Source organism: Crocodylus siamensis, chromosome 11 (genome assembly GCF_052110815.1).
Source record: "Crocodylus siamensis isolate JL-2025a chromosome 11, ASM5211081v1, whole genome shotgun sequence".
In the NCBI taxonomy this organism is placed as follows: domain Eukaryota; kingdom Metazoa; phylum Chordata; order Crocodylia; family Crocodylidae; genus Crocodylus; species Crocodylus siamensis.
Window position 1 is genome coordinate 8,005,641 of NC_143405.1, and position 26,932 is coordinate 8,032,572.

The window sequence follows — 26,932 nt, forward strand, 5'->3', positions numbered from 1 at the left end:
TGTACAGTGGGAGTCCAGCTGAGCTCCAAGGGACTTTATTGAGCTACCCTTGACCTACACTAACATAGCTGGGAAGATAATACAAGTGCCCAATCTAGGCTCAAAATAGATGGGAACTTGTCTAAGCTAAGGCCCTGTTCCTGCTTCCATTGCAATGAACTGGGCGTTTGTGTGACGTCTTCTATAAGAATAGGATCCAGACTGAACAGGGAACGGTGCTCAGCACTGGGCATCTCCTCTGCATTGGTGAACTCCTTCCCCTTCCCCTGTTGAGGTAGGACCCGGTTCCACTCCTGAAGTTTATCTGGGCAGGGAAGCTATGGCAGGCCACTAAAGTGTGATAACTACGTGCTCGAGTTAAAGCACGGTGGTGAAGCTGTCCTTCAGAAGCCTTTAATGTGCTGCTGTGGAATGAGGATATCTGCGCAGGGGCTTAAAAGCCTGTAATTTATGGACCTCATTGTCTCACCTTAAATTGATTAGTCTTAAGGTTTCCAAGTGATTCCATCAAGACCTTGGCTCCACCCATGAAAAGCTGTGGTACTAAATGGGATTATTCTCCATTCATTGACTGGAGGCAGCCAGCATAGGAGAGCTAGTCACGGCCACTCCTTGCTACCATGGATGCTTACTACAGAGTAAAATCCAGGATTATCCTTGCCTTGTTCTGGAGGGGTGTGCACTGTCCCTGTCAGGCACAGACAAGAGTTTGCATCTTGCAATGCCTCCCTAGGGTTCAATGTTTCTGGGGCCGGAGATCCGCGCCCTCCTGCCTTTGCTCTTTCCCCCCCGCAGCTGCTCCTGAAAGGCCCTTTTTCAATAAGGTTCTGACCCTCCTGCAACATGCAAAGCCGGTTCGACCTAATGGGTCAGCAACCCAACGGCACAAAGGTGCGGCCTTCGCGACCACCGCAGCCCACGGACGCGCTGCGCGGGGCACTGAAGAATGTCTCGGCACGCGACTACTCGTGCTCCTGCAGCGCAGGGCCCTTGCGGGTTTCGAGGCGTCCCAGGCCACGTTGCCTCCTTCCCTCCCGTGGGCCCAGCCGGCGGGTCTGCGATCAGCTACGAGGCTGGGGGACCGCTTCAGCGAGGAAGACGACCACGGAGCCGAAGGAGATGAGGCTCCAACGCGCACACGATGCGTGTTATAATCGGGTGGCGCACGGGGCCTAAGCAAACCCGACTCGATGCCCCAGCGCAGCAGCATCCCCGCCCCGCCGCCCCGGGGCTGCCAGGGGGAGGGTCTGGGGCGCCTGCCCTCGCCCCCGGCTCCCGCTGGGACTCATTTCAGAGGCGAGGCCCGCTGTGTCGACTCGAGGCCCTTGGGTTGCCACGGGGACCCGGGTGCAGACTCAGAGGGCGCTTGGAGGAGCCCCTCGGGAGGGATGCGAGGACATCGCTGCCCCGCACCGGAGCAAGGCCGCCGGGCGCTCCGGCCGGCCCCCGTGGTGGGGCGGGCGCGGGCCGGCAGGGGGCGCTGTGGGCGGGCGCGCGCGGGGGCGGTGCCGGCGGAGCCCCGCAGTGTCCGCGGCTGAGGTAGCGCGGCCGGCTGCGCCGCGGAGCTGCCGAGGGCCCGGCCCGGCCCGGCCCGGCCGCTCGCGCCCTCGCGCCCGCTGGGCTGGGCCTGAGCGCCGCCATCGCAGCCCGGCCCGGCCCGGCCCCGCGCCGCCGCCAGACATGTCCGGCAAGGTCGAGAAAGCAGGTGAGCGGCGGCGCCTCGGGCCCGGCGGGTGCGCGGCCTGCGGGGAGCTGAGCTGAGCTGGGCCGGTCGGGCTGTGTGTGTGTGTGTGTGTGTGTGTGTGTGTGTGTGTGGGGGGGGGGGGGGGGGGGGGTGTCCCCGTCTGTAGTGCGCGCACATCTGTAATGCGTGCGGTGTGTGTGTGTGTTTGTGCGGGGGTGCTGTGGTGTGCGTCGTATGTACTCTGTGTGTGCGCGTGTGGTGTGTAGCATGTTTGCAGGGTGTGTGTATAGTGCGTGTGGCGCATGGCGTGTACTGTCTCATGTATGGTGCGTAGTGTGTTTGCAGGCGTGTGCAGCTGTAGTGCGTGTGGCATGTGCGTGTATGGTAGTATGTTTGTGGGGGGGTGTTTCTGTAGCGTGGCATGTGTATGGTGTGTAGTGTGTTTGCGGGGGGTGTCTACAGTGCGGGTGTGCTGTGTGTATGTGGTGCATGGTGTGTAGTGCGTGCACATGTGGTGCATGGTGTGTCTGCGGGCCGTGTGTGCATCTGTAGTGCACATGGCATGTGCGTGTGTGGTGTGTAGTATGCTTGGGGGGTGTCTGTGGTGCGTGGTGTGCGGTGTGTGTGCACATATGGTGCAGAGTATGTTTGCGTGGCATGTGCACATCTGTATGGTGTGTAGTGTGTTTAAGGGGTGTGTGTTTCTGTAGTGTGTGTGGCACATAGTATGTGTGCACCTGTAGCACGTGTGGCGTGTAGCATGTGCGTGTATGGTGGGTAGTGTGTTTGCAGGGTGCGTGTCTGTCTGTGGTGCATGTGGCGGGTACTGTGTGTGCTTATGGTAAGAAATGTGTTTGTGTGGCGTGTATTATGTGTGTGTTTGGCACAGTGCGCTTGTGGGGGGGTCTAGTGCTTGTGGTGCATAATACATGCATGTATGGTGTGTAGTGTGGTTGCAGGTTGTGTGTGGCGTGTACTCTGCGTGTATGGTGGATACTGTGTGGGGGGTGTCTAGTGTGTGTATGGCGTGTAGTGTGTTTGTGAGGTGTGTGGCGTGTAGTCTGTGTGTGTGGTGCATAGTGTGCGGGGTGTGTCCCCAGTGTGTGTGGCATGGCGTGTACTGCATGTGTGTCTGGTGCGTGTGTAGCGCATAGCGTGTGTAGCATGTAGCACATGTGGTGTACGCTGCATGCATAGATGACGTACACTGTTTGTGGTGTAGCGTGTGGGTGCGTGTAGTGTGTAGGGTTTTGTGGTTTCTGGTCCTGCCACCAGAGGTGAAACGGGAATAACGCCCCCCTGCAGCCAGGTGCGTGTAGGTGGCCGCGATCGCTGCTCCGGGTCCCTGCAACGCCCCCGGTTCTGGCTTCTCATCCGCCTCATCCCGATGCGGCGCTGGGGTGGCCTCGTTGCCTGGCAGCCAGCTTCCGAGTCTGGTACGTGGGCACGTTTCCAGCCCTCTGCACCAAGCGACCGTCTAACAAGTGTGCGTCACCTCGTAGGACAGGTGCTCTTCCCCAAGTGCTGTGTATTAACCCGTGTTCAGTTTTCCCCATTGATCCCAGTGAGGCAGAATACTTCACTGGGGGGAATCCTGGATATACCTTTTAAATGCTCGTTAGTCTGAGAGTACATCTGTTTGTCCTATAAGCTGGTAATGTACGTCTGAGAGAGTTTTTGGGACATTTGTAAATGTGGGACCGGCTTCAAAGGATCCTCTGCTTGCCTAGCGTCGGAACTGAACACGGTGCTCGCAAGCATTGATGCAGGTAACTAATGGTGTATCTACAAGCGATCACACTTTGTTTACTCGTGTGCAGTAAATAACGCAGCCAGAGTAGTAAATACAACAAGCGTCAGGAGGAGTTCAAACTAGGGAAAATGAATCCAGCTCAGGGAGACGCACGTGCGCTGCTGCTCAGCAAACAGGGAGGCAGAACATACCCTACAAAACTCCTCTGCTATGTGGAAGCCATGAGCCTGCCCCTAAGGGTGTTGCGCGGCTTCCACTGAAGAACATGGGGAAGTATCTGTCCCTGCGTTGCATGGTCAGGTTGAGGCTGTGGGTGAAGTTCTTGGGGCGGTGCTGTTGAGGACATTGCCTGCGAGAGACGTGCTTCCCGGTGACAGTTTGCTGAGTAATGGAGACTCTCTGTGAAATTTACGTTCCCCCCCACCCCTTCACGGTCAAACCAAGAGGAGCTAAAGGCCAGATGATTCAGTAAAATGTACCCTGAGTGACCTAGATTGGGTGTAGACATGTGCACGTGACGCAGGGAGTTCAAGCGGTAGCGTTACCCAAGAGCCGTATGCTGTGATGTTGTAGGCAACTAGAGCCTTTCTCCCCAAATTGTACGATGCCAGTTTGAGCCATGCAAGTACCACAAGGCCTGAGGTCTAGATGATTGTAAAAAGAAGAGGATATGACATTTTCCTTTTATGTTGCAAACAAAATACGATGCTGACAGATAAGGAGTGATTTCTGGGAAGCTCCAAAACTGGCATCTGTTTTGGATGACTTTCTAATGATCTATAATAACGACTGTCCATCGAGGCTAGGGAACAACGAGCGTTTCTTGCCTTCAAGGGTTGGATCCCAGGAGGTCCTTCTTCTGTCAGGGACATGGAGTTTTTCTCTACTCTGTGAGCCCTCAAGCTATAACGCATTGTCGGCACTTAATGAAAACCAGTAATAAATGGTAATAGGTAATAACAGCTATCACGTCCATCAACAAAGGGTGGCCAAGGCTGTCTTTGGAGCCTGTCAGTGTTACTGCTTAATCAGTGAGAAGGGTCACTATAAAGCAATTTGGATCACTGTCCGGGAGTCAAGGGGGTTTCATACAGCAGCACAGCACAAGATTCATTCAGTTTTTTACTGGCATTAGACTCCCCGTGTATCTTAGAGTGAAGTCTAGTAACCCTCCAATACTTCAGGAAAGCAAAGCCCTCTAGCAATCCCCTAGCAGATAAGAGCATGCATGTTAGTTACTGGTCTCTTCCTTTCTCAGATGGTGTTTACTGCTTCCCTTTCAAATAAATATTTCTAGTAGTTCCCACCATTGCTTTAGTTTTTATTTATGTAGAGTCTGTTGCAAATATTTCAGAAAGAGTACCATCATCCACACTATGCTGTTTCAACCTGCCCCACTGACCCTAGGTAGTGCTGCAGTCCTACGTTCAGAGTGAAGTGGCTGCGGAAGAGCAGAGAAGACTGCACACGGCTTGGGTTGCTTGTCACCGCAGTAATACCTCAATTCCTGAACCTGTTTACCTGGTGGGCTGCACACTCCAGGGAGCTGGACTGTTCTGCATCCTTCAGATCTATGGGGAGAAAGAGCATTTGGATGCAAGCAAATCTTCGCTCAAAGGAGAAGGTGCCTCTGTGATCGAGGCCCGATTGATAGCGCATCTTATTAGCAAAAGTAGATTTCTGTTGTTTGAATGAAACTTGATGCTGGGCTACCTCTATCTTTCATGTGCACTGAAATTCCTGGCCTTATGATAGCTTGGGAAGCTCTCCAGCTCCATCTCCAAACCTGCCTTTTCAGTAGCCACGTTGTGAGGATATATATATACACACACATACAAGTTGCCTTGAATCATATGCTGAATTATCTGGTGGGCAGGCAGGTGGCTTTGTTTCATTTCAGCAGCCAATGGCAAACATGTTTTCACAGTAAATACTACTGTCTTAAGCTCTTTCTTATAAGTACTTGAGACAATCTCTGAAGTCTCGTCCATTTTAAGCTCTCTGTATAAACTTCTGCAGGAAATCCTAAGAAAGCTTGTATTCTGGTGGAAAATGGTTAAAGAAAAAAGATACAATAGAATACAACTGACACAAATTGGTACATCCTGGCGGAAACTTTGTATGCAGTACATTATTTCTTGTCTATTAGATACCTTGAAAGGTAAATTCCTAATTGTCGTGGACTCTTCTGCCTCTAAGCATGACATGATCATTCTGTCAGTCTGGAAATTATCCCACCTGGAGTCCTTATTTTCACATCTATGTAGTCTTCCATATTTTTTCCTTTGTTTTGCTAAGTTTTGTTTAAGTGGAGTTACTGGGCAGAGAGATGTCTCCCTCTAGTCATGTTTCCATCACTAGTGCATTTGAATAACATAAATGTCCCTTTTCCAGGTTAGTATTTTTCAAACCAAGTAATTTTCTGGAGAAATGTCCTGACCTGGAAACAGAAGATTAATCTTTTTCTCCTACCTGCTCTTTCTAAAGACTCAGTTCATTATTTGAAGGACTGTGCATCTGATATATTCCAGTATTGGCACTTCTGGTGGCTCCTGGAGTCTTGCTTGAATGATGCTCACGGGCTGGCAAGATCTGGGTTAATTTTGTATTAAAGGAAAAGCCAGGCTGAGTTTTGCTTGGAGGTACACTGTAGGCATGGGGTGAACATCATGACTTGATGCTTTGCAGAGATCAGCATAAAGAACAGAGGGTTTAACATTTTCTTAAAGATGTACGTCGTAGACTTGACAGGTGTTAAATGGCAGAGCTTCAAAACTACAGTGTTAAGAACTGTAGCCTGCGGGCGCATGGAGCAAGAGTGAGATGTTCATAATGGTTGTAAGAAAGGAGTGGCCAAGGAGTGGGGGGAGATGGACAGCTGAAGGCTAATGGAATGTAAGGCAGCTGTGTTGTGACTTAGTCAACTAAAAAATGAAACTGGAAACAATTGCTAAATTTATTTGCAGGGTGTGGGCAATCCTTTTTTTTTCTTTTTTTCTCACTCTCTACCACAGGGATACTGAAATGCAGTGACTAAAAATATCTGGAGGTAATCCTGCTAGAGCTTAGGAGTGTACTTTCAGGCTCTTCTTCACCTTTTCCTGGTAATACATAGGATCAGAAGGTTTACTATGGATGAGAGCATGACATGAATCGCTCACATTTAGACCCACTGCTCCACTTGCAGAGAAAGTTCCTTTATGTAACAGACCCGTGCTCTTGTCAGCAACTTCTAGAGTATTATAATCTGCTGCATGTATGAAAGAAACTTGATATTTGCTCAAGTGCTAGGGAGTCTGTGGCTACATTCTTTGGGTTTCCTTGGGGCTTTGTTCTTGGTCTGGAAAACCTTGAGGTATAACTGATACCTGTGCCAGCACACTGGCTACTTGGTCTATTAGTAAGTACACCAATGCAATTTCCAATTCTGTTAAGTTTACCTTCACATGTAGAAGTTAGGAAGGCCCTAAAGATTTGTGAGGCAGAGGTTATCCTGTCCCATGTATCACCTCTTTGCATGTGTAAAATATGCTCCTGAGCTGAGAAGCTTTATAGAGTAGCCAAACCATTACCTGCTGAAAGAAGAGGGATTAGCGGGAACTCGCAGCATCCTAATTGTGAGTTAACTGCAAACCATTCCTAGATTTGATTTTACTGAAGCTCTTCCTTCATAGTCATAGAAACATATTTGCATTTTCTTTCTCTTTGCCAGGAGCAGTGACATCCAACAGGCAATCAGACTTAATCCCCAGCATTCATTCCTTGTGTATGCGCCAAGGGAGGTGTGGATCATCCTACCGCTATTACTGCAGGGGGGCAGCCAGAACTGATAAGTCTTCCTCTTTGCTATCATAGCGCTTAAATCGAAACAGCCTTGTACAGCAGCAAAGGTGGGAAGACAGTGCACATCCTTGCGTTCTGTGCCAGACAGAGCACCGGGAGCTGTGCAGGATCCATGTTACAGGATAAGCTAATCAATTACACGCGATTGCCACAGGCAGGTGACTTAATAGCATCCATTTCCACTTCCCTCTGCCCCTGCCTTGACTATTTTACAGAGTTGGGATAAATGCGGAGGACCTAACGTGTTTCATTTTCCCCAAGCCAGTTACCCATCGGGGTTTTTCTGAAGCTAATGCTCATGCGTTTTCAGGAGTACTGGAGGCGATGCCAGTTTACAGAGGTGTTTGACTCTCATCAGCCTCTTATTTGCACCGCAGCCTGGTGGTGAGATGATTCCTTTCTGTTGATCTGTATTTTTCTATGCAGGTTTTGCATTAAATACAGAAAGGGAAAGGGATCTCTCAGCTTCTTAAATGTCTGCCACAAAACACCTTTGCTCCCCAATAGGAGCTTTTAGTACATAATTCATCACTTTTTAATATTATCGCTACCATTTGCCAGTCCTGTGGCAGCTACTTAGCTTTCACTCCTGCCTTGCCTTAAATCAGACTGTAAGGGGCCATCTGTGCACACACAGTTTTACCCTGATAGAGCTATAGTGGTACAACAAACCCCTCCTCCCAGCGTAGATGCAGTTATATCATTATAAAGGTGCTCATATTGGTATAGCTATTTCCATACAGACAGGGCAATAAGCTATAACTGTGTAAGGCACATTACAGATTCACACAGAAGTTCAGGGCTGGAAGGGACCTCATGAGATCATTGGTTCCAGCCCTCCTGCTCTGGGCAAGAAGACTCTTGGGGTCAGATAACCCCACCAAGGTGTGTGTCCTTTTGAAAATCTCCAGGTTAGGTGCCTGCACCACCCCTGCTGGGAGTCTGTTCCAGAGTCTGGTCACGCAAACTGTGAAGAAGTTTTGCTTTGTATCCAGTCTGAAACCTTCTTCTAGGAGCTTATGACTGTTGCTCCTGGTTTTCTCCTGGGGCACTTTGGTGAATAGTTGTTTGCCTAGCCCCTGATGCTCACCCCTGGTATATTTGTAAGCTGCCACCAAATCCATCCAACATCTCTTTTCTAGGCTGAACAGTCCCATATCTGTCAGCCTTTCCTCGGATGGCTTGCTGTTCAGGCCTCTAATCATAAAAGTGGCTCTTCTCTGGACTCTCTCAAGCTTCTCCACATCTTTCTTGAAGTGCGGCACCCAGAACTGGACACGGTACTCCAGCTACGGCCATATATTAATACCAGTCTAAGTCTGTTTGAATTGGGAACTATGGTGGTATAACCATTTAATACAAATTCTCACTCTGGGCTGAAATACTTCTACCTGTGCAACATCTCTGTATGGACGGCTCGAAGCATTTCAAGGCGGAGGACTATCTTTTCCTACCTTGTCTTTGTATCGAGGCTAGCACAAGGGGCTGGGCATTCCTCTACTGCCAAAGAGTAATACCCTGAGCATTACCCAGTGCAGAAGAGTCATCTTGTCTTGAGGAATCTTTCTTAGCTTCATGGTTTGGTTAAATTGGGCCACTCACACTATTGTCAGCGGAGAGTTTTCAGCCGACCTCTGTTTGGGCTTCAGGTCTGGTTACTCTACATACGTGAATAAACAATACTGTGAGTCAGCTATTGCCACGATAGCAATGTGTGGGATGTTATAAGCATTTGGCTGTCATCCAGCAATGGTGACACTGACATTTGTCACCACTGTCTGGGTAGCTGAAGAAGTAGTAGCCAGCTGTAGAATTTATACATTGTCATTTGCCATTTATGTAGCCTTCTTTATAAGATGCCATGATCTTTAATTTCCTTTTCTGTTTTTCCAAACCCTGCTTCAGACAGTTAGTATAATCCTCGCAACCTTCTTCTGGTGCTGTATCTTGAACAATGAGAATAGAGCAGTCAGTTTGTAGTCATTTTCCTACAGTCTAGTTCCTTTCTAGAGCCACAGCAAGATCCTTCAATGCTGGGGTTTAAATTTTACAACAGGATGCTGTGGGGTTTTTTTAATGAATGATTAGAGGCACGACAAGGAAGCAGGAGAGGAAAAGAGGAATGTCAGCCACCAGTGGTGATGCTAAAGCTGTGGCTGGAAAGCTAAGAAGAGAACCAAGAATAATGCACCTGCTTATCAAAGCTGGAATGGGAGAAAAGACCCTGGAAAAGGAAATTATCAGCTGAGTCGGATAAAGGAGAATGACCAAAAGCAGAACTGTGCAAGGAGTAGGTTGGTGGTCATTTCCCAAAGATCCTTCAGTTGGATTGGAGAGAGAGAGGGGATTGGAAGAAATCTAGCAGAGACTAGTTTTCAAGGTGGAACAGGTCTCCAATTCTCCCATTCACATTGCCATAGAGCTAGTTTTACTTACCAAGTACCCTATTAATTCTGTTGTATCTGTTAAAAAGTATTTTGAACTTTGGTCTGTGGACAGGTACTTTTCTCTTGTGCCTCAGGAAACCTCCCCCTTAAAGAAAATGAGTTCCAGTTCCTCTTTCGTTCAATTTTTTGCTCTGACAGCTCTTCCTCTTTAAAACTGTCCCTTGATTTTTTATTTTTTTTTTATTATTATTATTTTTTAATCCATTCACTGGCAGTCATTGTGGTAGCTGTCCTTTGCTGGATGTCTTGAGGAATTGTTTCCACAAGGAGGGTATGATGGAAGTGGATAGTAAGATGAAAGTTTAGAAATAATGGCAGGTTTGAGAAAATCTGCATCTGGGCATTTATTTACGTGACTCTCTTTGGAAGCACCGGCATGAAGCGGGTGTGCACTATCAGCCTTTGGATTTTCATTTTGCATCATTTGAGATACAACTTGAAATATTTTGAAATCCAGTATGCTCAAATGGTAGGAGATGTTTGTGCTTTGGTTAGCTTCATAGTTTCGTCTTTCTTCCATCTTTTCGTGCTTCTCTTCTCACAGCCAACAAGAGGGTCAGTTCAGCATTGGTGGCCTTGGAAGAGGACCTTCTGTAATGCAAGGGGGTCAGGCTCATTTGATTCTAGCAGTTTTCCAGTGTGTTGACACACTTTTTGGCAGGAAAAGGATCACTGCTCCTGCATAATGGTGCCTTCCCACTGCTGTGCAGCGCTCTGAGTCAAGGCTCTGGCATTGCTGATGATGACACCGAGGAAATACTAGTGTGTTATGTCAAGGGAGAAAGATTCTTCTTTACAAACAACAGCCATATTAGGAGTCCTTATTATATGTCTGTACCCCAATGGAGTAAAAAGCACTGTTCCATTTTGTATTGTCGTACCTCAAGCTATGCCCCGGAGCTGTGTGAGAAACTCAAAGACTTATTCCTTAAAATAATATGGATGAGATGTCATGCCTTCAAGTATCTGCGGACATATGAAGCTAAAACCCAGTAACGAACGGCCGTAAAATCCTGGGACAGTTTAAATCTGGAAAGCCGCACTGAGGATTTTCATTTCTCTGCACTTGAGATATTTGTATTAAATTTTATCTACTCATAGACCGAAAGTAAATACATATGTTAAGTTTTGCTGTGATGTGTTGACACATGGGTATGTATTCCATAAAGAAGTGTCACATGCAAAATTATTGTTCCTGGAAATGGTGGTTCTGAGTGTCCTGAGGATTGTCTCAATATGCTGAGCATTTATGGTTGTATGGCTGTTAACTTTTAGTCTGTAAGCAGTATTATCACATTTAAGCAGCAGCATGATTCATGATTGTGTCTGTGCAGTGCGTGACATATGTTGTTTTATTCCCCGGTCTTTTGGGATTTTTTTCAATGTATATTCTCATCTACCAAACCACCCTGTGTTTGCTATCCAAGGAGGTGTTAAAATAGCCTAAGGAATGAATTGCATATGATGAAGCCTTCCTTAACAAGCGAAATGTCAGGCATCACAGGGTATAGGAGGTAAATCCAGTATTTTAGCTGTGGCTTTATAGTGCATTTCTGCCAAATTCAGATGATAATATTATGCAAACCCTTCTAATTTTCGGAAATGAGGACTTTGTTTACTATCACGATACTGCCTGAAACAGTCTTCTGAGTTAATGGGCGCTGCTTTTGCTTTTAATGTGGGGAATATCACCTACATTAGCTGAAGTTTGTCATGTGGGACTCTAAATGATCTCACCAGAGTTGTTGTGCAGCTGAGCATCATGGAATTTGGAGCAGTGTTACGCAGGTTCCTATTAATTTTTATGAAGTTAGTAGGCTCTGGTTTTAATTCCTGAAGTGCTGAGTGCCTGCTGCTTCCACTGATTTCAGTGCAATAGACCAGTGATACAGAAATTTAAATAAAGCTTCCTTTCTGGCATGTTTTCCGAAAATGAAAATCCTAAAAAATGCATGCGTAGGGCTCCACATTTCTACTCGTCTGATGTTAGAAGCAGTTGTAAATTAAATTATTCATAAGTAATACTAACTTCTAGCAGCTAGGGAAGTCTCTGAATAGGCTTGGATTAGTTTAGTTTATCAATGAATTTTCAGTGGCGTTATACAAGAAAGGAGCATTGGTTTATGTAGTAGTTGTTTTGTCAACTAAAATATCCTTGAAAATGATGCATAGAGGCATATAGAATGATAGGAGATTAGGTTTGGAAGGAATCTCCAGCAGCCATCTAGTAGTCCAACCCCCTGCTCAAAGTAGGACCAACCCCTGGTAGATCATCCCAGCCAAAGCTTTGTCTACCCAGGTCTTAAAAACCTGCCAGGGATGGAGATTTCACAACCTCTCTGGGTAACCTGTTCCAGTGTTTTACTACCTTCCTATTAATAGAGTTTTTCTTAATATCTAACCTAAATTTCCCTTGCTACAACTTGAGCCCACTGTTCCTTGTTCTGTCATCTGCCACTGCTGAGAACAGTCCAGCTCCATCCTCTTTGCAACCACCCTGCAGGGAAGTGAAAGTTGCTATTAAATCCCAGCTCAGTTTTCTCTTCTCTAGACTAACTAAGGGCAGTTCCCTCAGCCTCTCCTCATAAGTCATGTCCCCCAGCCTCTTCACCTTTTTTGTTGCCCTCCGTTGGACTCCCTCCAATTTGTCTGCATCCTTTTTATAGTGGGGGACCCAAAACTGAACACAGGAATCCAGATGTGGCCTCACCAGTGCTGAATAAAGGGGAAGAATCACTTCCCTGGGCCTACTGGCAACACACCTGCCAACGCAGCCCAGTATGCCATTAGCCTTCTTGGCAACAAGGACACGCTGTTGGCTCCTCTTTAGCTTATTGTTCAAGGTAACCTCCAGCTCCTTTTCTGCAGAGCTGCTGCCCAGCCAGTCAGCCCCCAGCCTGTACTGGTGCATGGGATTGTTCCATCCTAAGTGCAGGACTTTGTACTTCTCCTTATTGAACCTCATGAGATTTCTTTTGGTCCAGTCCTCCAATTCATCAAGGTCTCTTTGAATCGTATCCCTACCTTCTTGTGTGTATACTTCTACCCCCAGCTTGGTGTCATCTGCAGACTTGCTGAGGGTGTGCTCTGTCATCTTTCTTGTCGTTGATGAAGATACTGAACAAAACCAGCTCCAGAACTGACCCCTGGGGCACTCCACTTAAGATCGGCTGCCAACTAGATATTGAGCCATTGACTACTACCCTCTGAGCCTGATTCTCCGGGCAGTTTTCTGTCCAGTTGACCGTTCATTCATCCAGCTCATACTTTCTTAGCTTGTTTGCAAGAATGTTGTGGGAGACTGTATCAAAAACCTCACTAAAATCAAGGTAGATCTCTTCCCCGTGTCTCCCCGCATCCACAGAGCCAGTCATCTCATCATAGAAGTCAGTCAGGTTGGCCAGGCAAGACTTGCCCTTGGTGAATACATGCTGACTGTTCCTAAGCATCTTCTTCTCCTCCAAGTGCTCACAGGTGGATTCCTTGAGGATCTGCTCCATGATTTTTCCAGGAACTGAGGTGAGGCTGACTGGCCTGTAGTTCACTGGATCCTCCTTTTTTCCTGTTAAAGATGGGCACTGTGTTTGCCCTTTGCCAGTCATCTGGGACCTCTCCCAGTCGCCATGAGTTTTCAAAGACGATGGCTAGCAGTTCTGCAATCACATTGGCCAACTCCAGCACCTTTGGGGGCATCTCATCCAGCCCCATGGACTTGTACACGTCCATCTTTTTTAGATAGTCCCTAACCTATTCTTTTGCCACTATTCGCTGCTCACCTTCTCCCCAAACTGTGCTGCCCCGTACAGTAGTCTGGGAGCTGGTCTTGCCTGTGAAGGGGAGTAATGCATTGTGATGCCAGGTTTCCTACAAAGCAAAGCTGAATTGAGTATTGAATTGAGCTTTTTCTTTCATCACTCTCTGCCCTTACTTCCCCAGGGTTGCCTTCTGGGATACTTGTGCTGTACTGAAGAAACCATGGCCAGTATGCAGATCATACTTGTCTGAAGTGGCTTTTTTAACCTTCACAAGTAACACCTGAGATTAATAGAACTAATTTAAGCTGCAGGGAGGGGAGGCGTGGCGCCCTATTTTAGATTTGCTTGTTGCTTTTGATTTGTGAGTAGCTGTTTCCCCTGCTTTGCCTGATAGTATATATGCCTCCGAACCATTGATCCAGCATGACTGCCCTTGCCTCTAGATAGACTCTTGTAAGCATCCCAGGAAAACAGAAGAACCCTGCTGAAACATTTTACAAGAATTTTAGAAGTAGCCTTTTACAGTATGCAGCCTGACAGTGTCCCATTAGAGAAATAAAATCTCCTTAGTCACACTAGGGTAAGTTTTTATATGGATGCTCAGATATCATTGAAACTTGGATTGTTTTGGTTCATTTTGCATTGGTAAATTAAGAGGCACAAGATATAAACCTTGATTATAATCAGGTTTTTCTAATGGAGGCAACTTCTGTGTGTAGACCAGTTTATGGAGACTTGGAAGACATAGGTCCTTAGCATCTCACTGAACTCACAGCTGCGTGGCCACTCTCATGAATTTTAAGCGGGCTTCTCTTGGCTTAGCTTGCGCCTGTTAAATGTAAATGAGATTTGAGAGCGTCAGCCCTGTTTTACAACTTTGGTTTAACATCACACACACGCTTAAACTAGAGCATCTTTGTTCATAGCCAGACCCAAAATATCTTCTTTTTTTTTTTAATAGCATCTGGAATCTAAAATTTCTTTTTCTGGGGTGGTGGTGGGTCATCATGAAATTCTCCTGCAGCAGCAGAATGCCACACATGAAGTTGTACCAGTAACCCAACTCTTCAGCACGAGTGCCTCGAGCTGAAACTTTTTCTGAGCAGTTGGGTCCTGCTTTGAGATTTTGGATTGGCTCCCTTCTTTGAAACTTCAAGGTGTTTTGTTTGGAAATGTCACAGAGCATGAAGGCAGGCAAGGTCCTTTGGATAGAGGTGATATTTTATATTAGACCAACTGCGTAGTTGGAAAAAAAATTCTTTGCATGCTTTCGAGTGCAGTCACCCTAGATCACCCTTTTGGACACAATCGCCCTTTCAGGTGCAATAAACCCAACAGATACTATCAGAAACAGTAGCTGATTAACGATGTATGCTTCAGAAGAAAATTAGTCGGTAAGTAAGAGCTGTTGGGTGCCTAATTGTGCAGGAGGAATCAGAACTCTTGGAAGCGGTGGTGATATATTTTATTAGAAATTTGCAAAAAAAAAAAATTGCTGTATTTGCAAGCTTTCAGGCACACTTACCCTTCCTCAGGCACAGGAAAATTAATAGGCAAAACCCCTATTAAAATCCTTAAGTCACAGGAACCCTGCAGTACTCAGTGTAGTTGCTTGAGAACCTCTATTTCCTTGGTTATTTAGCTGTGTAGCTACAGCCCCCATTTCTCTATTGAAAAATATTACGAAGAGATGGGCAAGGGGAAGCGTGCAGCTTTGGGAGGGGTTTTGGTGAAACTAGAGTAGTGCTGTGGCGATAGAAGCAGTACAAGTTCCCTGGTAGAATTAGCAGAGGTGGGGAGTTTCCAAGCTATACCTAGTCTCTATTAGTCATATTTTTGCTCTTGGTGGTGTTTTGAGAGCTTGTGTTATGTAGGTGTTGTCGGTTTTCAAGATTCCTCCAGGTGACGTTTACTTACTAATACAGTGTTAATTATATCAGTGTAAACGTGTCATCGTAGCAGTCCGCATGCTAAAGATCCGACTGAACTAGAGCTCAGGAGGACGTTTCTCCATCACCACCTCTTAGAGATCAGCTCATGCATTTCTTTAGCTTGAAGAAAAATGTAACGGGCCTTAGTGTGGGGCTCTCCTAAGAGGTTGCAGGGTACTTTAGGGAGGAAATCAAGGTTGAGTGGAGTCCTATCCAATCTATGTTGTATGCAGATCACGGCAGAGAGAAGGAAAACATCCCCGCCTGCTAGGGTTTGTGTAATATCAGCTTGGTTGCTGATGATGGTGATGCAGGAACCTGTGGACTGCCAGTGTCTGCTTCTAATTCATTGTTACCTTCTGAAGCTGAAGCAGAAACCAGACCTTTAAAGTGGAATTCCTGAAATGTCAAGATGAAGCATCTTGGCAACAAGTGAGCTCTTAAAAGGTCTGTAAGAAGGGAGTTTCTTTCAGATCCCCAGTAGAATATACAGTAATGCTCCTAAGGGGTTTTCATTGCTACGATCCCTGAGAAAAAAACATTTCTACAAATTCTGTTTGTACTTGTTGGCAAGTCTTGGACTTAAAGAGATTTTTCTGAATTACGGCTTTATTCACGTAAGATTTGAGATCCGGTGAACAATGCACTGTAATATTTGTAACCTATCAACTACTTGCATCAGATGCATCCTCCGTGATCTATATGCAAGACTGAGAAGTTTTCATTTGGCTGACAGCCTGGAAAATGCCAACAGATTAAGCTTTATAACCAAATTTCTACCAAAGACCAGGGATCCCTGGTAGACCTTGGATCCTTGGCATAGCCTTCTGGATGTTAGTGGCTTATTAACAGATGTAGCCATGCAGGAAAGCTTTTTACGTGGCAGGTTTCCAGCATTGCTGTCTTTACCCGTGTTCACCGTAATCCCCATAACATGCTTCCTTCTGCTCTGTTTGAAACCAGTACTATACCAGTGAGAAGCCGGGGAAAGTTCAGGAGAACTGTTTCTGGCAGCTGGGTAGATAGTCATAACTCTCAATCCTGGGGCGCACATGACCCTAGTTGCCATGAAATGTGTTGGAAGGTTATCGACTGCTCATGCTCTTGTCTTGATACTGCTTGGGCGTTTTTGGCCATTACAGATGATATGATCCAAGATCGCTATCTACCTGTCACGCCGTCAGTCAAAGGTCCACCCATGGTATCCAAGAAAAAAACTTTCCTGCATCAAATTTGGGGGTAATTGTGATCCTGAAAATCCTTCTTAGTGTCCAAAGCCTGTTATTGGTGCTGCTGACAGAATCCTTGCAGAGATTCTGATTTGTGTGTCAAAGCCTGGTAGCCAAGGTGAAGACTTTGCTATACAAAGTGGGATTTGGTGCACACTTGTCAGCAGGGCAGTGTGTCTGATGGGTGGAGCAAAGGGGTTGGACTCTTTGTTTGCGGTTTTGTCATTTAATGTTCCTCGGGTCAGTTTTATGATGTCTGAAACCTTTTTAGACAGCCTAATCTGCTGAGTTTTAAACACTGAACAAAATGGTGAGGAACTGCGATGGAAACCACTAGCACTCTGTGGTGTAAATGTCATTGATTTATTTTTCAAAGCCTGCTTTAAGCAGGAAGAGTCAAGCTGTGTTGGTTGGTGCTGCACATTATGATCTTTGTTTCTGGGATTGGGATAAAGCTCTAGACCAGGATTGGGCTGTTCTTTGGATGCATGGGTCGCATAGGGAGTTTTGGTGAGCTGTCGTGGGCCGGCTCAGCCTGCCCCCCAACAGCTCACTCCCCAAGTGGCTCCTCCTCACCCAGCCAGGAAGCTGCCAGGGGCTGTGGCCAGGCAGGGAGTGGCATTTGGAAGTGGGATGGGCAGACAGGGCTGGGGTTGGGATTGTGGAGTGATTGACAATGCGGGGTTGAGGCAGAGCCATGATCCACTGCTCGCAGACCCCCACCATGAGGGCTGGTTCTGTAGGCAGGGGCATGTGGGGAGTGGGATGGGTCACATGTACTTTCCCCCCCTCCCCACCTTGGCTTGGCAGGACTGAGGGTCCTGCTGGGGGCTAGACAAAATCCCTTGGCGGGCCGGATCCAGCCTGCGGACTGTATTTTGCCCACCCCTGCTCTAGACTCTGTTTTTCTGCTCCTCCACATCCCTCAGACCTTCATCCTCAATCACATGGCGGTCTGCTAAATTCCTGAGCATCAGTGCATCCGTAGCTGCAGTTCATTATCTGGTGCTGCCATGAAAAAAAGCCCGTGGCTGTGGCAGGGCTTTCATCACTCATCTGTCAATACTTTTAGAGGAAGCCAAATGGAACTTGATGGAGAAGTTCCTATTTTCTCATTAAACATATATAGTATGGTTCCTAGCCAGAGGACTAATATTTGTGAACTTTTCTAATGTAGGAGGAGGTGCTCAAGAAGATGAGGAATTTATCCACTGGCCAGGGGACAGGAAGTCAGGCCTGTCTCTTCTCATTGTCTGTCAAGATTGTTGTAGACTTTGATTTTACTGAAAAGGCCAGGAGAAACTGTAAAAAAGATCTTTGTTTCCCAAAATGTTTTAACTAGTTAAAACGGTGAATTCCACTGTATCCTGAACCTTGCTAACTGAAAAATCTCCAGAAAACCAACTCATGTGATGGGTAAAAAGTGATTTTTTTTGTCCAACAGCTCAGGAGTTTCCTTGGCAGAGTGAAACAGAGTTGAACAGAGTTGGGATTCTTAACATTTTTGTCATTTTTCTGAAATTCTGAACACTGAAAATAAGCAGCTTCTTAAGAATCATCCTCTTGCTGTATTTAATGAACAATGCTCAGGCTTTCCGTAACAGGCTTGGCTTTTGGGTGAAATGTGGGAGGTAATTTATCTGCCTGTGCATGTGTGTTTTTTAAAGTGATAATTACTAATGAAGTGCATATCTGATTTTGAAATCCCCAAACACAAAGGGGCCACACAAGTGTGATGATACGTAATGTGAGCGAGCAAGCAAAACTAGCACCTTTCAGACCAGACATGTAGTTTGTGGAGCCTTTCCCCCAGCCCAGCAGAGAACCGAGAAGGGTTGAGTAGGAGGGGAAAGGCTTGCTGTATTAAGCTTTTTGACTCACTTGACCACATGCCTCTTTCTAATTTTACATATGACTGTGAGTGACAAATGTAATAACACTTAGCAGAATTGCCATCAAGTGAGTTTAAGAGAAATGCCAAAAATACACACTAGCCGATTTCTAGTTAAGTGTTTGCTGTTTTGTTCTTTCTGGTTTGTTTTTTTCATATTACTTAATAAGCTTGGGTCGTTAAAGTTCAGTTTTATTATCATTTATAAGGCATTTGTCCCATTTGTGGGGACTAAGGCCCAGTGAGTGTATCGATATGCATGCTTCATTGTGGTTAACTAATTAGCTCTGTACTAAAGCATCACCATCTACGTGTGCTCTTGTATTATGGCACAGTAAATTAACTGCCATAAGATAGTACTGCTGGGGACTGTACTGTCTTTCAGCGGAGTCATTATGTGCACTGAAATGCGCATAATGACAGGGGATGGCTGGGGCCCCAGGCTGCTGAAGTGCGGGGGCTGCCTGGCCACACGGCTCCACATTGTCGGCACCCTCGTGCCCCAGCCAGCCGCTCTGCCACCATCTGGAGCCTGGGGCCAACCCCCATGGTCCCTGCCAGCCCAGGGCTGCTCTGCCGTGGTGCAAAGTGCTGCTGTCCCAGATGTACGTGTAGACACTGCATCCAGGAACAGTTTTCTCTGGTACAAACTGCTCCTGAGTTCATCGTGTTGCATTAATTACACATGTAGGTGCACCCAGTCTAGATTAATGAGATCCATACCATGAGATGTACTCTAGATAGATACCGGTGGCATAAGCCCAGGCTTAATTTGGCACATCTTATTCTGGGAACACCAGAGCAAAGTGTAAATTCTGCTTTGAGCCAGGACGATGTGTCCACGTGAGCCATTTGTAGGTACACTGCTCCTTTCCTTAATGCAAACTTCACCCTCTTGGAAAAGGTGCAGTCAAATGAACTTGAAGGCCTAATTTTACAAAGTACCAAATACCTTCAGCTCTTGTTGACTTCCATGGGAGCTGGCAGCTTTGCAGGATTGACTGTTAATTGGCTGCCATCTCTGTTTGGAAATTAAACGCGATTCCCAGATTAACTGTTTGGGAAAAATTGCCTGGGATTATCTCATCTCTCAAAGATGAATGGCAGATGGTTTTGAATTAAAGGGAGACCATCAGTTACTCAGAAACATTCATTTACAGCTGAGATGATGCTGGCTGAATGGTAGTGGAGGAAAAATGATTTTATTGACTGCATTTGGCAGCAGCTTTGTGTGGCACTAATCTTTCCCCTTGGAAAGTCCGTCACTCTGTCCTGCTGTTTGTATGGGTCTTTCCTACAGCACGAAGTAGGCAAAGGAGGAATCACAAAGGCAGAGGCGCAGAAGGGCACCTGTAGTCCCTGGAACTAGGTTGCTTCTTTAGTAGGTGATTTCAAGGGGATTATGTCCCTTAAGGATTCCTCTCCATCTTTGTAAAATCCTCAATCCCCAGGCATGTTTGCTTAGGGTTCGCTGTGCAGTTTGCAAAGGGCACGACTGAACTAGAAGACAGGCTTGCTCAGGAATGCGTGAGCAAGCTGACATCCAGGCAGGGCATTGGTTGTCTAACAGTGCGGCTTATAAAACAACCGCAGCATGACTGCGTCCTTCGAAATGCTGGTGTGCCCTATCAGTTGACTCACCCGTCGCAGCACTTATAGTAAAGCTTCAGTACTGTATTATGATGCTTATTATTGAAAAGAGTCTGTTGTTAGGCTGGTTTAATCAACAGATGCAATTAATACAATAATGTTTGTACTGACAGGCTGTCCTACTGTGTATTGTAAGCTGCACAGCTACACAAGAAGGTCTTTGTGAGCAGGGACTTGCTGTAAGGGTACATCACTAAGCATTTGTGTTTCGTATAAAATCAGCACTGAGAGAGTTGCACAACCGTCCCTGTCTGCTGCAGAGTCTGGTGGCCTGCTGCTAGCAGTTACAGGTAAAGTTTAAAGAACTGGTCTGCTGCAGCTCTATTTTATATTCATTGTTTAGTTAAACAGTGAAATTGTTCTGTTTATGAAACATCAGCAGGGTGAAAGGCAGAGCCTAGAGAAAAGAGCTTTTTCTGATGTCAGCGAGAAGGTGGGGGGAAGGGAATTTTCACGTAGTCAGCATTTATTCCTAAATTTGGAACAATATCAGTTCCCCATCAGTGGCCCTAGGAAGTGTTCTACCCTGGGAACTGGTAAAAAATGTCTTCCTGTTCAGACCCTTCTTTTTCAGCTGCATGGCAGGTGTAACCATTGTTTAAGGGAGTGCCGATGGCATGCGGCCAGATCTGAACCTATGGTGAATTGTTTTAAAGAGTGTTTGATTTCCAAATTCTCTGTACTGAAATAGATAGATTTTATTTTTTCTCCAAGCCAGGAAGCTTCATGCTGATACCAGCAGTTGCCAAAGCAGCTGTTCGTTCTGAGTAAGCCATAAGAAAAAAACCCCAAGAGTCTTAATATCAGTAGGATGCAATACTATCTTAACTGATCAGCAGCAAGCTATGATTGAATGCTTCATTAATAATTGTTTTCTTATTCTGACTTGCTTGGGATTTTTTTTTATTGCAAGATCCAATGCTATCCAATCATTTTAATTTTACACACGGGGTACATATGTAAAATTGGCCTGTGTACACTAAGGTTGGCTCTTTATATAGGACTGAGAAAAATCCATTCTGTTTGGAAATTTTATGTGGTGAGTGAGATAAATGGGGGAGCAAAGGCCCAAAGTTTGGGAGAAATTTTTTTTAAAAACTTCTTCTGTTCTTATGATTACAAAGTCTCCCAAAGGTGTGTCCCCATGGTGTTTGTCTTTGAGGTAGCTAATGTTTGCAAAGGATAGTGCCTACACTCCCTAGTCTGTAGCTCCAGGATGCAGATAGGTTTGGTTATGCTAGGTTGACTTTCAGAAGCATTTTCTCCCTGAGTCTGTGCACAGATATCTGCACTGCTTAGGCACCCGGGCATTGCTTTCCTAAGCAGCAGCAGCAGCGTGAAATGAATAATTCCAGGCATTTTCACTGCTGCAATTCATAACTCTCTGGACAGCTGTGTTAAGATATGAAACATGCACATTAAACTCTGTGGATGCTTGTGGAAAGGCTGAGTAAAGCTGGATTGGCAAATCATTCCCCATCCCTGGGACAGCTTTCAGAATGACAAAATTGTCCTGCTTCACATCGGGGGGGGGGCAAAACCTTTCCAAGTAGAAACCTAGAGAGACCCACTCCAGAAGAGCTGTTAGAGCATCTCACCTGGAGTGTGAGGCGCTAAGCTGGTGAGGCCAGGGTGTGCGTCTGGCAGAAGATGGCCTTGAAGCTAGATCTCCCATGTCCCAGGTGACCAGCCCAACCAGCAACCCTGGCTTTTCTGCAATGGTCCCTTTTTCCCCCGAGACCATCATTTCTGTCACTGTTGAAAGCAGTATCTTTGTTCCTGCAAATGTTTTGAGTTTTCTACCAGCCTTCCCTCTATCCCTTCCCAACAAAGGATGGTCCAAAAATTCAAGACCAGCTCCAGTGATGGCAACACTAGGATCGTCACAGGATGCACTCCCTGAATGGCAGAAAAGCCCTGCCTGCCAGACAGCACTAGCTTTTTCATAGTAAAAGACCAAGTCTGGAATATCTTGTTCCATAAGACAAATATGTCTGGAAGCAGAACTTGCAAAAACAAGCAGCTCAGATGGCACTGCCTCACCTTCATGTGGGGTGTTTGAGTGACTGGCATAATATTTTCCTAGTTGTGCTGCAGTTCTTTCCATCTTGTCCTTCTCTGCTGTAGAGCTGCTTTTCCCCATCTTTTATTTGAACTTTGGGGTCATTTTCCTCCGTTAAGCCACCTCTTAAACACGTTTGCTCCTTAATTTAGAATTTGTAAAGCCTCCTGTCATCTCGTACGTACAGATGCCATGTAGGTTTTGTAGTTGCAAAGCCCCAAAGAAATGCTTAAGGATGAGGGTTCTCTTCAGTATATTTGATTTCCTGCATTGGAAAGCGAGATATCAAATGGTGCTTAGCGCTTACAGACAGCTGGACATTTCCTGCTCGTTGTACTTGTCTTTCTGTCTCATGAGTCCTTTCAGGGGGATTCTGCCTCTTCAGATTGCAAAGGAAAATGGGCTGCAAGTGAAAGTTTGATCCTTGGTCCTTTCACTTTCATAATGCATAGGATGTAACGTGTCATTCTGCTTGTGTGGTTTCTGTTTCTGCCACAGGCTTCTCCGTGTCGCTTGTCCGTGACAAAGAGATGAACCCTAGAAGTGGGTTTTGAGCCTTAACTTGTGTGCATAAATCATTTGAAAGCATGAAGGTGCACTGCAAAGTTCCCAGTATTAGCAGGGTGTGATCCCTCTCTGCATGAGAGTCCTGCTTTTGATATTAGATGGGAAAGGTGATATTCTGGGATGCATCTCTTCAAAGACCCAGCACAGAGCTTGCAAGTCAAGGGGATGAAGTGTGCTATGATGGCTGTAAAGCAGGCCCTAGAGAGTTGTGGGGCTTGGCTGTGTTCTGGCATCCTCCTAGGCATGGCCCAGACTCTCAGCTGCAGAACACGCTGAATTCCTGCTGTGTTGCCTAGACCAGGATTTACAGGTGGGTCCCTGGGAGGAGGTTTTCCTGTTTCAGTTTCTGTATGAGGAGGATCTTTTCCCAGCCAGATCTGGGACTTTTAGACCCTGGTTAGGCTTCTGGTGCTCTTTAACTTGGCATGGAGGAGCTGGAGCCAGAGTGATGCTCTTGCCTTAAGGCTCACCTGAAATTAAGGAGCTGAATCCAAAGCAGAAGTCATTTGGGAGGATGAACTGAGAGATCTGTGCTATGTTGGCAATCTTGTTGCACGTTTGCTTGGAGAAGGCTCTGATTAGTGGCTTTGAGGATCTCAATTCTTCAAGTCTCTGACTTGTAATAAACACTTTCTTTGGACATGGTTTGTCAGGGTGTTTGTTGCCAGACCTCTCTGTCAGGAGAGTTTCCAGCTCCCACCCAGTCCCTACCGGATGCATTTAAGCTCACACCCATAACTACAATGCTGATGTGATTTGCCAACCTCCCAGACTGCCATCTATTGGATAAGTCTCAGAAACTGGTCACAAATTTGTGCTTTTTTCAAGTAGAGGATTTTTGAGCTTGCCTTACTTGTAGGACTTTGGATAGTTACCTGCGGAAGATCTCAACCCATCCTCATTAGTAATAAATGGGCAGTGGGCGGTTTTAATAAAACATTCCCTTGCTTTTGAATTGTGCTGGGTTCCTCTGTTGCCTCAAATTACTGTAATCAACATCTCCAGCAGGGAAGAGGCTCTTTTATCTCTCTTAAATGGCTTAATTATTTCTCTGTTAGTTCCTTATTTACTGTCCTGTGCACCTTATAACTAAAGCTAAAGCTGTTTTGCATCAAGTGTTAGGAGAGGGATGTGAGAGGAGAAGGAGCAGGGTCCATGGTTTTTGTCAATGGAGCTGACTCAGGTTTTTGGCTTACGGTTTTCTAACTGTGTTGCTGTGCTGCCCATGAGACTTGCTGTCCGTGGCTCCCGTGTCCCAGATCTCACGCGTTCAGTATACTGGTTAAAGCTGGGAGGTGACGGTGGCTTTCCTTATTCTTGCAGCCCAAACTGCATAGGCTTGATGGGATGGCGAGGGAAGTCAATGAGAGAGAGAGAGAGATGGCCCACCTTGGATGTGTTTTAAAGCATGCGCAGCATGAGCAGTGTTTCAGCAGCACAGCAGGAACTGCACAGTCCCCCCCGCTACGTTGAGGTGCTGAAGCAGAGCAGTCTCTTTCCCCTCCCTTCCCTGGCATCTGCATTTCCTGGCTCCTTCAAAGCTTCTCCCTTGCACAAGGCCTCCCTTTGCCAGATGTATACTCGCTGGGTGACCAGGCTGAGTCTCGTCTCACTGGGTCCATGTGCTCATAGGTTTCCTCAATCTGAGTGGGCTGCTGAATCGGATCTCCCTCTTGGTACCCCCAGAATATGTTCTGGGCACAGGCTGCCCTTTTGTCGCCCCTCCATAGAAATGGGACTTGGCAACTTCCCTGCTCTGTGCCCCAGGACCAGTGCTGACAGCGCCAGCATCTCACTCCCTCTCACAGAGCACCGCTCTGGGTGGTACTCAGAGTTTTGGTATTCATCAGTGTGTGGCCCTGCAAGTCGAGCAAATATACGTGCAGGCCTTGTAAGGAGGGTTTCTAAACAGAGTTACTCTTTTCACAAATAGAACAAAGTGTGCGCAGAGGTGAAGTCCTACACTTATTTCCCTGCCTCTTCTCTATTTCAAATGGTGCTCTGGACTTGCATTGGAGCCCTCTATGGCAGTGGTTCTCAACCTTTTTTGTACCAGGACCTATTTGTAAGCATTGATGACCAGTCCTGATTCAGTGCCCTTCGCTCCCGACCCTCTGCCCCCACTGTGTAGTGCATGGGGAGGGTGTGTGGGGCAGGCTAAAACTGCCAACCCGAATGGGAAAAGCCACTTTTTTCTCCTGTAAAGGAGAATCCATTTTTAAAGTTTGTTGATCCATTTTAAAAGTTTGTTCGCAACCCTTTCATATATTCTTGCAACCCACTTTTCGGTTGTGACCCACAGGTTGAGAAACACTGCTCTAAGGCATCCAGCATTCTCCTCTTGCTGGTCACAGCTTTGGCTTCTGTGGATCCTGAGGACAACTTCCTTTGACCTTAGCTCGTCCCACAATTTAAAAAGCTCCCTTTGCCTCTCTGAAAACATAACCTCCTATTCCACTGTCTTTACCCTCTGCCCCGCAGGGAGCAAAGCGGTAGAAGCAGCTGCATCTGCAGAGCTGGGTGATGTGTGCTGGTTAGAGATCACGCCTCTTCACATTCTTGACCCGTAGACCTCTGCTAGCAGAGCTGTGGTGCAGACTTGAGCTGAGGGTGCAAGCTCTTGGGGGCAGGACTGGTGTTTTTTGTCTTGCACTTATATAACATCTAGCACAATGGACATCAGCCTTCTGGCTAGGGCTCCTAAGTATTAGGGTAATGTATCAAGGATACCAAATTCAGTAGAGTGACTCTTATTTATACCAATTGAGGATTGGGCCTTGGTAATCACAGATTCACAGCAGTTTAGGGCTAGAAGGGTCCTTGTGAGATTATTAGGTTCAGCCCCCTGCCCTGGGAAGGAAAGACTGCTGGGGTCAAATAACCCCAGCAAAGTGTGCATCCAGTCTCCTTTTGAAGATCTCCAGGGTAGGTGCCTATACCACCACCGCTGATATATCCAGTCTGAAACTTGCTTCTAGGAGTTTATGACCGTTCCTCCTGGTTTTCCCCTGGGGTGCTTTGGTGAATAGTTGTTCATCTAGCTCCCAATGCTCATTCCTGATATATTTGTAAGCTGCCACCAAATCCCCCCAAAGTCTTCTCTTTTCTAAGCTGAATAGTCCCATATCTGTCAGCCTTTCCTTGTATGGCTTGCTCTTCAGGCCTCTAGTCATACGAGTGGCTCTTCTCTGGACCCTCACAAAGCCAGGTTATACCTTCTGCAGGGATTTTTTCTTTGGTTTTTGATTTGTATGACATCTTTCTTTTTCCAGATTGTCATGGTCCAGAAATTATGCAATAGGCAAGGATTTCTTGGGGTGATACCTTTCATTGGATCAACTGTATAGTTGGGATAGAAGTAGACTAGCTTTTGAATGCCTGTCTTGAAATAGCTGGAATAATGCCAATGTGAAGTGTGCTTGGGGTATCAGTTAAGGGTGGCACGTGGCCATGTCATTCCTGTGGCCAAACCTATTACATGTATTGACCACCTTGACAAGCACCCATTTTGCTGTATGGCTCTTTCTTCATCATGTGCCCCTTTTTATTGATAACTTTTTGGCCTCCAGGCTACCAACAGCTGTTGTCCACTTGCTGTTAATTAGCAGCTCAGTGTGAGAGACAGGTAATATGTACCAAAGAGATTGGATCTCCCTTTTTGGAGCAATGCATTTCAATTGCATTAAAATGGACCTGGCTAATAACAGTCCAGTAATTTTTCCTGAGCTGTAGATAGATGGTTTGTTACCAGCATTTATATGTGAAATATTTTGTATGTTAAATATGAGCTTAAATTAATAAGTTTATATTCCTTAATTTTTTTTGTACTCCTGTATCAGTGAGCAGCATAACCCATCTACCATTTTAATAGTAGGCACTGCTAAATTTGAACCTGTCTGAACTGGTCTCCTAATGGCAATCACCATGCGAAGCACTGTGCATATGTATGTGAGGTTTTAAAAAAAAATTTAAAGAAATGAAAATTTAGCTTTAGAATTGGTTGTCACATCAAAGCTGAGCCAGTCGAGTGAAACCTGCAAATCTGGACTCATTTTCTCTTTTTCAGATAGGTTTCAATGTGGGTCTTGACTGTTCTTTTTGTAGTTTGACAGTGAGGTGT

At 46.2% G+C, this 26,932-nt stretch overlaps 1 protein-coding gene across 5 annotated transcripts in view; it reads left to right on the forward strand.

Moving 5' to 3' along the window:
* The first annotated feature begins 1,508 nt into the window (after nucleotides 1-1,508).
* The window catches only part of RAPGEF1 (Rap guanine nucleotide exchange factor 1), a 118,841-nt gene continuing 93,417 nt past the window's right edge, over nucleotides 1,509-26,932 (forward strand). For 3 of the 5 annotated variants that reach the window (XM_090021848.1, XM_090021849.1, XM_090021851.1), the window contains exon 1: nucleotides 1,509-1,705. In XM_090021848.1, coding sequence (XP_089877974.1) covers nucleotides 1,681-1,705 — 25 coding nt within the window. In that variant the 5' untranslated portion in view covers nucleotides 1,509-1,680. The remainder of the gene's footprint in view (nucleotides 1,706-26,932) is intronic. The other 2 variants (XM_090021852.1, XM_090021853.1) reach the window with 2 other exon arrangements.